The sequence below is a fragment of the Chroicocephalus ridibundus genome, chromosome 2 (assembly GCF_963924245.1).
Source record: "Chroicocephalus ridibundus chromosome 2, bChrRid1.1, whole genome shotgun sequence".
Taxonomy (NCBI): domain Eukaryota; kingdom Metazoa; phylum Chordata; class Aves; order Charadriiformes; family Laridae; genus Chroicocephalus; species Chroicocephalus ridibundus.
The window spans coordinates 26,487,790-26,500,871 of NC_086285.1; the positions used below are offsets into that span (position 1 = coordinate 26,487,790).

A 13,082-nucleotide genomic window follows, 5' to 3' on the forward strand; every position below is an offset into this window, starting at 1 on the left:
ATATGTTGGCCAGGTTTCCCAAATACCTACCTTGTCATAATTTGTGTCATTCTCTCTCCTCTTCCCCATCTCTGCGTGCTTGTTTTAGGGTGAAGAATAGCTTTGTGGGTATGCAGAGGCATAGGAGCCTGATTTCCTTCCAGTGCAGAAACTACTATTAAGAAAATGATTCCTATCTGCCCCCCAAAAAATCAAGAATGCCTCCTTGAACGTCTCCTCTGTATGTCACATCTGCTGCAGTCCGGACTTCAAATTACTTGTCAAAAGTAACATATGGCTTGTAAGGAAAATTTAGATCATGGGTAAACCCAAACATTTCAGTCTATTGTTCTGCCACTGCTTTACGTGCACCATGAGCTGCAACAGCTTCCTCTTAATTGCTTTAACTGCAAAATCTCTTCTTTGATGAAGAGAAAGATTCTGAAAACAGGAGTGACGCTTCTGCTGATCACTGAGGCAGGATTTACTGGCAGACCAAGTTGTGACTATACGTCACCACCATGAGACAAAGGAAAGCATCTGGAAAATACTCCCCGCTCTGAGGAGCTGCCACTGGCTCACTGCGGAATAGTAAGGCACCGTCTCTGACATGCTGCCTGGCAGTCTAGCCCCACTTTTACACCTGCTTGAGCATTCTTCCTGCCACGTGCTCCCTTTCTTTCTTTCTTTCAGTGTCATCGAAGCATTTCACATAGCAATTGCTACCACATTGATGTTCCAATAGCAAAACCACAGCATCACTAGTCATCTGAGCGCGCCTCAAGGGAACCCAGAGCATTAGGATCCATAAGCTTTTTTCTTGCATTGCATCAAGTTCCAGCTCTGCAGAATTAACAGAAATGAAATGAGCTGATAGCAACATTTCACTTCCAGTGTTTGTAATACTGCAATTTTGCAATGACTTGATCATAAATTCTGTTCTACCAAAGGCTGAGTCTCCATCCCTGCCCACAATTCAGAATCTCTTCAGTTTCTTAATACCCTTTGACTTTCTGAATAAAGATGATTTCTGTCCCTCCATCTATTGAAAACAATAGCTTCCTTCTGACTTCAAAAAGGATGTGTCCCTTAGGGCCCTACTGGACTGGACTGCTGCCTTGAGAGTTTGGGCCGTAAAAGAAAAGTAGGTTGAGATGTCTATTTAGAGAGTCCTTGATAGACATCTTTTCACAGTGACATTTCTAATTCAGTGTCATTGTTTTGAAAGACTAAAATTATTATTTCAGGCAGGTTGCTTTCATGCATTATGCTACAATGTTGCTTGACTGCTTTCCAAGCTGGAACAACTGAAAAAATGTGAAGCGCTCCAATGATTTTAAATCACCCTAGTCAGGACACAGTGATTTAAAATTATTGGAGTGCTTCACATTTTTATGAGCTCTCAGTTTGCAAGCAATGGAGGCCTGGGCAGTCCTGGGCTACAGCACTGCAAAAAACCCCAACTATACGTTGCCATCAGTTTGAAAATGTTTGCATTTGAATTTGGAAATGGTAGGGATTTGGAGATAAATTTAAAGCCGCCATAACAAAATCAGTGGCTGTATACTGACTGCAAAAAGGCCCAAGCTAGAGAAATAACTGTACAGAAAGAACATTATATTTTGTAGCACCCTGTGCTCAGCAGGCCCTTAATTCAAATCAAGACTCCTCTTAGCCCCTTGGTCAGACCATACATTACTACCCGCACCACTGCACCAAAGGACATGTGGCTGTGTCTCTACATGCAGCACAGTAGGGGAAAGAAATCACAGCACCTGCAACAGAGGGAAACAACACCTTTTGGAGAATATCCTCTTTTTAAGGTTTAGTTCCTCCCCCACTTGTGCAGGGCACCTGTTCTCTCTCCTGCTACCCTTGCGCGCAGCGGGCCAAGCCCCTGGGAGTAGGATAACAGAGAAAAAAAGAAAAGATTTATCCCACAATAATATATCAGTTCAGTCCTTTTGTTTTTCACTTAGTTATAGTGGCAACCCTTCTTTAATTCATAATACGGATTCAGAACAAAATTTATTGCAAGATACTCCACAAAGAATGAGATCCTTAGCAGCTGTAAATGGGCATCATTTCACTGAAGCTAATGGATTTACACCTCTTAGTATCAATTGGGGATTTGATCCTTTATTTGTGGACTCTAAATTCCTCACTAAGTTTTGCTTTTTTCTTTACCACAAAAGTACTGACAGGAACAAGTTAGTAACAGCTCTTCTCTCAGCATCTTTCTTATTAATTTGAGTAGGTTCTTTTTTTAGTGACTTTTAACTTTGATGTCGTTAAATGCGGCCACACTCTGAAGACTCTCAGTACTGGTGAATCTGTTTTCCTGGAATATCTTGTGTTGTTTTCAGAACTGCATGATTGTGTGACATCTGCTCCACATCTCATACGTGATCGACTGAGTAGGTACAACTGTGGCAGATGGCTGATGACTCACCTCACAACACTGAACACTGGTTTGCTTTCTGAGAAGCAACATCTTCATATTAATTTTCCAAGAGTCTTGCAAAGATGTGACTGGTCTGCCTGGCTTGATAGCAGGTAATGTAAGTTACAGGAAATGCACAGGGATGCAACAGCAACATTTATTCTAGGACTGGGGGTAATATTTTAAAAATCAATTTATGGGCTACTATCAGATAAATCCACGAAAGGAAATCAGGTTCACTGCTGTGCTTTCTAAATCTTAGGCATCTAAATAGCAAAATTTGGATCCCTGAATCAGACAGAGATCTAGGCTTCCTATGCATAGGAGATACAGACTAATATCCACAGAAGCCATTCCCTTGAGTAAGGAATCAGGAAAAAACAGAGGAAAGGATATACCTTAAACCCTGTTCTCTCTGTGATTTCACTGCCCTGTTGCAGGCTGGGAGGAATACCATGAAGATTCACAGATCACAGACCTGGGTAGAAGGACATTCCCAGCTCTTCTAACATCCCTTGACAGATAACGTATGCACCTGCTATACTGGAGACCTTTGTTCTGGTCCCTCTTCTGACGACTGTCAGATTGAAAACGGCACAGCCCAGTCAGCCCGTGTAGCTTGGGTAGGGTAAGTTCTCCTCAGATGTAAGAAAACTACTGCAAGAAGCCACAAGTTTACTTGTAATGACATTACCTCACAAAATTAATTTTGTTCATTACTAAAATTAAAGAACATCAGTAACAATTTATTATCCCCCCTCATTCTTACAGACTCCTTGGCCCGGCAGAAGAAGATGACTGGAGGGAGCTCCAAAGAGCCATTCCTAAACCACTTAATTTACAGCTCTATATAATGACCCATCATATGCACATATTAATTTAAAGCCAAATATTGCGATATACATTGCGATAGCTTAAATAAATAAACATCAACTTTCTTGCATGCACAAAATTTCCATATTAAAAATGTAATTTAATCAGCATTAAAACAACCAGATCCATATCAAAATACTTTAGGATCAAAAAAACCCATGCCAGCCTCACAAGCATCACATCAAAATGTGACCACCCAGCTTAAACATGCTTCAGTCCCAAAGGCAAACACATCAAAATGCTTTAGTGGCCTGTTAACTATTTTTTTTTAAAAAAATCTTTCTGCCAGAGACATGTCATTCGCATTTCCACCGCCCTTATGTCAACTAACACAGTTCCTAATGGGCCAAGTCTCTCGGACGCTCAACTGCTAACGCCATTAACATTACCAAAGGCGTGTGCGTGACTAACAGCAGTGGCCTCAGCAAACTGAACTCATACCTTCCATTTCCACATAAACTGCCCTAAAGTTAAAGAGTATCCCAGGAAGAAAAGAAGGGAGGAGCCGATGGGTAGAGAGGAAAGAAGGAAGATGTTGTCATTGCTGGTTCTGATTCATCCCGTAGGGAACATATATTAATCAGGTCTGGCAGAGAAAGCCAGCAAGGGTGAGTTGGACTATAATCCTGTAGTTGCAAAGACATATTAATCAGATTAAGGGCTTGAACATAGTACTCTTTCAAAGGTGAATGCCGTGTCCGCAAGTATTTGGAGTCATGTTCTCCATCCCTCTAGGCCAAAGTATACTCCGTTAAAAAATAATGGAAGTCCTTCAGCAGAAAAGATTTAAAATACCTCTGTCCAGAATAACCTAGAACTCAGCAGCCAGAGCTATAGCCACAGAAATGGACTCCGGCATTCATGCTCCTGGCGAGAGGGAGTGGAAGTGAGCGTGTCTGCCCTACATCCTGGATAAGTATTCCCGCTACCAGGCAATGCCTCAAAGGGAAACTGCCTCTCTTCTGTCGTTTTATGGGCACCTGTGGATATGTTCCTAAACTGCCCACTGGGGTGACTCCTGCTGCAGGGCTTTAGACATTAAAAAGGCATTGCTGAGCAGCACTGAGACAAAACCTTTAGTTGTGTTTCAATGATCAGCACGGTTAGTTTCTCTGAACTGCTACACTCTGCTAAACATAAAGGAAATTCTTAAAATGGTACTGGTGTCCCTTGTATTCCTTGACAGTTGGTAACTAAAAACCCCATCATACCCCAGACCAGCAAAAGCTGAGTCTCCCTCCCCAAAATGGCATGTAATGATGGCAGCTAATTCACACGGAAAAGATCTTTTGGGGCTGATACTTCTCTCATAGTAATTTTATGTCATTCAGGTTCCACTAACAACTGTTGAGTTTACACCATGGTGCCAAAGAGGTATGTTAGATCCCTCAACTTCAAGCTATCCAGAGCTTGCTCGGCTTATTTGGCACCTCTGTGTTGCTGACACAGGCAGAACTTTAACAGATGGTCTTACAATACTGGCAGTTGTTTTGTGCTGTGCTAGTGGTGAGGGGAAATACTCTACACAAATTGTCTGCAATTCTGGAAAATAAATGAAGTACAAATCCGTATTAACCTCAAAAGCCAAACTATAAAAAGTCAGATTAGTCATTTAACGATGTATGTATGTGCTCTGGGTTAAATGCTCGGTTGCTGCAAAATGGCAATATTTCCCTGCAGCCAGGGGAACTATGCTTCACTTCAGTTTCTTCCAGGAATATCCATGAAGACTGTATCAATAGAAAGGTATCGGCATGCATTAGGAATAAGCCTTGAGACTCTTCCTCATGTGATCAGCCCTGACCATCAGCAAAAGTACCTCCACAAACTGGGTGTTTTCACACAAATAGTGAAGCAACAGAGTGCAACTTAAGTTAACCGAATTTCTCTTTTTTCCCATGCCAAACAGAATTCAAGAAATAACACATCAGCTACTGTGCAAATGCTGAAATCAACAGCGACGACCCAGTAAACGGCAATTTTACATTTTTCTTCACTCATTCAAAAAGAGCAGTATGTAGCACAAGCTGAATTTTACACTCGCTGCAGTGGAACTTGAACTCTACATAAAAGACCAGAACTGCTCCTCCTTTTTCTCTTTTATTGTGCCAAATTATCAGATATATCAGCTGGGTTGAACTAGTAAACCATGTATGCAGAATAGTGCTTATCAAAAGTAAACCCAACAATTCCCTTCACTAGTATATAACCTCCATGAAATCTATGTTCACACATAGGCATTACAGTCTAGTAGTGCAAATTTAGAACAGGCTTTTAGAAAATCACAAGTGTTTTAGTCCAATGCTCACCTCTTCTGTTAGCTTTAAATGAATCATGGCTTGAAAGATATTTCGCCCTGAGATTTCAGAGGCTCGGTCATTGAGTTCCCATCCCTTTCAATATATTTAGTTAGATAACGTGTCAGCTACTTTGTATGTTATTTTCACAATGTTAGTTACGTTGAAATACAGTTCCCTTAGGTAGCTTCAAAGCCCTAGAAGGAAGTAGAACCCTAAAAGCATTACCATAAAAGAGTCCTTCAAATGCAAGAGGTACATTCCAGTCTTCTGCTGGGACTGAATCAAAGCTGTACCCATTTTTAAAAAAATGTTATTTTATCCACTAAAGTTAGTTAAAAAACATGGTTGCTGGAACTGACTGATGTTATACATTTATGACTTTGATACGAGTTAAGAGATCTTTATCAGTTTCATGTCTAATTTTATACTGAAAGATCAAACAACTCCTAAGTTTGAAGCTGTTAACAAAAAAAATATTAAAACAACTAAATTTCAGATAGGTTTCATGTTTTCTTTTCCTCCCTCAGGACTTTTGCCAGACTAAGATGACACAACATACTTCCAGAAAGTACTTATACAAACGCAAGATAATCCGTCTCTGAAAGCATAAATTATTTCTCCTCGTGAAAAAAGAAAAATCAAAAGAAATGTTAAACAGACAGAGTCAAAATGTAGGAACATCAATCCCTCTGCTTCTCTTCCCAGGCGTAAACATTTTGTCAAACATTTGAAGCTACGTTCCTCTATGTAGCGCTTTGCTGTGAAATTCCCAGGAGAGAAGAGGAGTTGGTATACATATTTTAGTACCAATAATGCAAGCACCTCCTATCCTGGGAAGAGGTCCTCCCTTACAGATGCCAAATATGAGACAATCTGATGGGAAAACTTCACAATCATCCTTCCAGTTACTGAGAGCCTTCCCAGCTTCTACAACAACAGGTCATAGCAACCCACTTCCTTGAGCCCATCCTCACCATGGAGCTCAGGTCCATGGTGAACATTTCCTGCTCTTGGAATGTATAGAAACCTTTCTGGCAAGAGGGATAGGAAACAAAAAGAGTCTCTTGGGGAAACAAAAGGCAAAGGGAAGGGGATAGGCGCACAGGATTTATTTTATCCATTCTAACAATACCCAGCGCTCTACCAGACACCTTCTAGGGAAGGTTCAAGTAGGCCTTGACTAAACAATAATGGAATCATCTGCCTACAGCTGCAATCATTCTTAATGATTTGGAATACTACTTTTGGTAAAACAGTAGACATTCAAGGGATTTATAAATCTAAAAGAGAAAAAAAAAACCCGAACCCAACCAAGTGCAACATTTCCACGAAGTGATCACATCTCTTAGCGAATACAGATCTTTGTGCTACAATTCATGTCCCAGGCTGGGCATTACTCAATTTTGATATAATAAAATCCTATGGAATTTTGTCTTTGTCACAAAGACACAGTGTGTCTTTGTGATTTATCTCTTTGCCCTTCCTATCTAATATTTTCTGAAATAATATCCAAAATCTTTTTTCTTAAATACCTTTATAGTTTCAGTAGGCACTCCAGGCTCTGGAACTTTATCCAAGTAAGTAGTCAAGTCTTGATCCACGTGTTCAAACACTAATGTTAACTTGGTCTCTCTGTCTGTTCGTGACACGGTGCACACATCAAACAATCTGAGAGGAGGAAAAGAAAAGAGGAGGTAAGTATACAGAGATCAGTACAGACATACGCACCTTGCAGCTCATACGTGTCTATTTAAATTTCTTACAGTACACAGAATGGAAAAAAGAGCTTTCCACTGGTAGAACGATCTTTGAGCTCCTGATTCATCAGATAACTACTGATACGTCAATAATATCATATCTCTCTCTCATGTGTGGATTCTGAAACAGGATTAAGTATTAAGAATTCATCAGCTGTTCAAAGCGAAATAATTACAAGAAAAAAATATTGTTTGGACAGAGCAACTAGAGTTAATACAGAAAATTACTTGATATTTATCCACATTCTATGCTGTAACACTTACAGGCATTTAAAAAAAATTGCAAGAAACATTCTTGTGAAAAAATATACAAGGTGTTTGCATGCACCTTCAGTTTCTTCCCACATAACTCCCACGTTCACCGTTACATGGCTTTATAATTAAATGTCCTTTGGCAGAAACAGAATTTTTTTGTTGATTAGTCTTGCAAGTTCCTGGACGCAAGGAATACCTTGAGAGTTGGGATGCAGTCTGGAAAAAAGCTTTGTCCACAAGACACCACTATTAAGAAAGCTTTCTTCTCTCATCGCCTTCTGTCATTCTTTTACTGAAATTTCTTTATCATTTCACCTTGTTGCACAACATCAAATTCAAAGTAATTTGCAAAGCTCTTCATAATGTCACATTCCAATCCGATTACTCTAGTTTCTATTGTTTTCTCTTTTTAATTAGGATTTCTCTCATCTTCTCCACTTCATCTACCATACCAGCTTTAATCATCGTTTTATCCTTTTCACAAATTTCCACCCATCCTCTATGCTTCACCCCTATACTCAGACCAGTGACTTTCGCTGTTTCCTCAAGTTGCACTTCTGCAAAATCACAACAGAAAACCATCTTACCGATGGAAGGAAGGATGCTGCTCCCCGCTTACATACTTTACTAACGTGTTTATTCATTTAGTTTTAAATTGTAGAGATCAGACTGCCTTGCCCTCTGAAGCGAGGCACAAAATCAATTGTTACTTTTATTAGGTGACAGTAGATTTAAAAAAATGTATGAATACAGTTATTGAGAAAAAAGTCTATAGAGTTAAACTGAAGAACCTATCATCGATAACAAACCAAAGCAGCGTTGATACTACTGCTTATTTTCGTCAACATCATAGCAGTTATGTTGTTGTATTACATGTATCTTTCATCCTCTTACTTAGAATAACTGCTTCCTTACTTTGTGCAAAGTGCAGGATTTCTGAAACGTTATCAAGCAATAGTTTTGTTCTTTGTCCTGGGACTAAAGGATTTATATGCAGGACCCGTAGACAACAGATCACGCACAAAGCCTTGTGGGTCACTGCTTTTCAAAGAGGACATCTGACAAACAGACGAGGAAAACACTTTGTAGCAAGTTTTCACTTCTTACCTTAAATCTCAAAGTATTTCACAAGAGAAGGGAAGATAAGAATTGGCACAACTATCTGTGAAGACTGTAATCCAGGTTTAAAAGAGGGGTGTGTTTCACTTGAGATGATATAGATTTAACATGTTAAGGCCGTGGTCCCACTTCCCTAAATAATCTTTGGTCAGACACTTAAAAATTGTTTATTACCCACCATGTTTTAAAAATGGATGCATGCACATTCCTTTTAGCTTAAAGAAGCTTTTCAGTGAGTAATAATTTGGGAACCGTAGTTAGAGGTTATGGAGAGACTGTCACCCTGCCTCTACTAGAAGACTAATCTGTACTTAATCTGTAATCATCACATGAACAAATATTAATTAAATTATTATGGTAACTGTGTAATTATGTAGCTATGTAAATTATTATAGTGACTTTAACAGCAAATGTCTTGGCACATTTCTCTTAAAGACCTTTATGGTTCCCTTAATGAGATGTACACGGAAGATAGATGTCCCGTACAGAGTAAATCAGTTTTGTGAAAAGTCACAAACCTTCCTGAAAAGTAAAACTCGCTGGTATTTGGCTGGAGGTTAATAATCTGCAATATATTTATATAAATCAATGTGGAATGTAGCCGGACTGCCTGTAACCCCAACACATGCAAATAGAGAGGAGCCAGACAGGTCTGAACATCTGAACATAAACACTGGAAAATATTTCCAACTGTATGATTCCTTTGTGTTGACCTACATTTACCTAAAAATGTTCTAAAACACCTTTTTTTGCCAGGTATTTAATACACTGGCAAAATTATCTTTTCAACTATAGCAGAATTATAATTCAAGAAAAAAAGGAAAAAAGATTTCACTGTATAGAATATAGAAGCAACATGTAATTTTGAACTCACTGTGGAGGGAAATGCTGATTCTCCCTTTAATTCTTCTGTATGTGGCTTATTTTGGTTATGGCACAGCAAAATAAGGAACTCGGAGGAGTGCAATTCTAGTCACCTATTACTGAGTAATAATATTATCGCTGTGTAATAATATTATCTTTCCTTTTTATACACCCTTTATGTGAAACTCTAAATGCTTTACTGTTAATAATAAAAACTCCAGATCCTGCACCAGGCTGTGTGAAGTACATTTTGTTTACTCACAGAAAATACAGCCACTGCCTCAGAAAGATAATAATTTAAAGCACAGCTTATATGCACCCGCGATATTACAAGACGACAACGTCTGGCATTGCCTGTGCTAATCATTCTGGAAATGGATTGAGAAAGACACAGCCTCTTTATTTAGTAGTTTCCATAGGGATAAAACTACTTTTTATAAATTATATTCTTTTACATCCACTGCGAGAAAATCAGCCATAGAGTTGTCGTCTTTAGTGAGGAACATCTCTGCTGTCTACAGTGCGCAACTCTCAAGCCATTTCCTCATGATTTTCTGTACGTGAGGGGTTGGCTTTGCACAGAACAGGCAACAGCAAAAGGCCTTTTATTTAAAGAGTTACTATGTGGACACTGTCGTAAGTGAGGTAAACGTACCTCAATTAATACAGGATTTCCATACTGAATACTTTGTAAACACAAGCCCTGCCCTTCTATTGTACTTGGAAAAGAAACGTTTGAATTATTTGATTAAAGTAAGATCCGCTATGGGAAATCCTGCAAGTATTTAACAAGATGTTTGGCTGGGAGTCATGCACCGCCTGATGTGTCGATCTGAACCGGAACACTGTTGAACACTTACGGAGTACCTGTGTTTTAATGCAGACATTTTTTCAAGTTAATTGTACTAAAGTAAAAAAACCGTATCCGATACAAATCTGTGCCTCCGCTTTAGTTTATGTGTTTAGTGCCTACTGGATCTTACTATGAACTAGCAGAATACCTGCCTTCCTACAAAAATACTTTGGTTTTCTTTGAAAACTAGATGATGCCTCCTGAAGTCTCCAAAGCTTCTTACAACTTGTAATCTGACAAATGCAACCTCAGTTCATCTTCATTTTACAATGTAAAGCCTGAATGCTTAATGCTTTTATAAGAAAAAGCACAGTTATGTCAATTCCTTTGAAAACCATTGCATCTACTGACTGGTATTAACTAGAAAATTCTTAACTTTTGCTTTTGAGATGCTCTGAGAATTGCTATAAAGTTATTGACTTTCAAGCAAAATAAACATTTTTTTCCTGAGCAAACAGAGATAGCAGCGATGGAGATCAAACCCATCAGCACAAGCCACCTGCAAGAAATACCGAAAACCAGATCTGACTTTAAGACCTGAAAAACTGTAGGACATCAGTTCTCTTGGCCACTGTCAAACAGATGAGTAAGTACATCTGGAAAATTAGCCAGATCATAGTCAAAGGGAAGACCAAACAATTAGATCTTTGCTGCCAATGCATCGAATGGCTTATTGTTATTTTTATTGCAGTAGGACTAATCCAACATGAACACATATCCCTTTACTCTGCTGGTCACTCACAGCACTGAACAAAAACACAGTCCTGGCCCTCCAAAGTTTTTCAGTAACACGATTTACTTTAATTTTCTTGGAAACAGTGTCTTCCTAGGAAGAGTTACTTCCTAGCTTACGCATGACAGAAGAAGAGAACCGGCGCCATTGATTTATGAGTAGGAGAAATGTTCAGGAAGACTGTGGTGTGGTAAGTAGCGGCACAGCAATATGCTACAGTTTTAAGGTTTCGTAAGTCTGGACAAGGACTCAGATGGGAAGAGTTTGGTGGTCCCAACCTAACTCTGAAAGGTATTTATCCACATGACAGAAAACGAGCACAGAATTTATGTGTGACTGACAGTGTTTACACAAACACCACAAGATTAGGATACCAAGACTATTACAGGTCATGACTGAGGTTTATTGACAAATATGGGGGGGGGGGAGGGGAGCCTGAATAGCTTCTGCTTTCACTGACTTTGGCTCAGGTTAATCCTGTGAGTCTGTAGTTTTCAAGGGCAGAGAAATTTTCAGCCTCTCTTACCAAAAGGCATTGAAGAACAACAGTCAGGCATCCTTTGAGTCCAAATTTCAGCAGCAGCCTTAGACTCTTCTGTTCTCTTGAAGCCACTCAGCAGCAAGCCCTTCATTTCCCCCAATTTCTTAAACTACGTACTCCTTGAAAAAAATGGTTTTCTCCATACTTTTAATATTAGCTACCTTCTCCTTGCTTTTGAAGAGGAAAAAGACTCTGCTAACAGAAACCAGTCTCTACTTGAAATCACATATACCCAATGTATTGTAACAAAGGGGTCGTATTTCAGATGAAGAAGACAATAGCTGGGCAAGTGGAGTGGAACATGTGCGTTACGAGAACCATGTCCCACGTAGCAAAACAGGAAATAGAGCTTCACACTCTGAAACGTATGTCAGAGCTCTTTCCCTTTGTTCAGGACACGCTGCTTTGTCTCATCTTAATCAGCAATCACCTACTTCTCCACACCTCTGAAAGCTAGTCTTTCAGACATAGATTTTTCTCGCTCGAAGGAGATTTAGTGAAGTACTTTTAGATTAAAAAAGAGCACATGCAGATGAACAGGCTGCTAAATTTAAGTATCTCATATTTTAAGTGCATTTTCCTGGGATAACATTTGTAAAACCACGTAGTAATGCAAGACCTAAGTTCCATTTTCAAAAGCGTATGCAGTCTTCAGGAGCTTCCCAATGTGCTCGTCCCGCCAGATGCAGCTGCACCAATGTCCACCAATACTGAGGGTATGCCACAGCAGACTGCAACATAATGCAGAGACACTTGGACCATGCTCAATTGACCCACCTCGGTACTGGGCACGTACGGTGTGACAGCACAGCGCTGCCTGCAGCACCGTAAACTAGCCCACCGTGAGCTCCATCCAGCAGCAGTCAGATGCCTAGAGTCAAACTCGATACGTTAAAAAAAGCTTGGGTATCTCTACACTGCTCATGGCAACTTTACGTCTCAAATCCTTATTCTCTACGTTTCTACTGGTTTCTTGGAGTTTGTGAACGTTTTTCCCGCTTCGCTTCGCAGGAAAGAGTAGCAGGATCTCTTCTTGTCTTCAGAAGAAACTTCTTTCAGGCAAATAGCAGAAAAGGGCAGAACATAACGTCAGATAAAATAAATGAATTTATCTGGGACAGGCAGATGTTATGCAGATAGATGTTTTCAACTCTGCAGTCACTCACTCATTATCTGCTGCACACAGAGCAGAAAGAGCTACCGCGAAGAAGCAATCGCATGATGAACGCAAGGCAGCGGAAAAGTCCTCTCCTGGAGACCTACTCCAGCAGAGCTTGGCCAATATTCTTGCTTATAGCCCACTCACCAGTGAGGTTTCAGGGAAGGAAGGGGGATATTAGGATGACAAGGCAATCGTTCATCTGC

General features: G+C 39.8%; 1 protein-coding gene across 3 annotated transcripts in view; it reads right to left on the reverse strand.

The window, feature by feature from the left end:
* CDK6 (cyclin dependent kinase 6) overlaps nucleotides 1-13,082 on the reverse strand; it is a 127,630-nt gene that overhangs the window by 88,732 nt on the left and 25,816 nt on the right. For all 3 annotated transcript variants that reach the window (XM_063323884.1, XM_063323886.1, XM_063323885.1), the window contains exon 3: nucleotides 7,128-7,263. In XM_063323884.1, coding sequence (XP_063179954.1) covers nucleotides 7,128-7,263 — 136 coding nt within the window. The remainder of the gene's footprint in view (nucleotides 1-7,127; nucleotides 7,264-13,082) is intronic.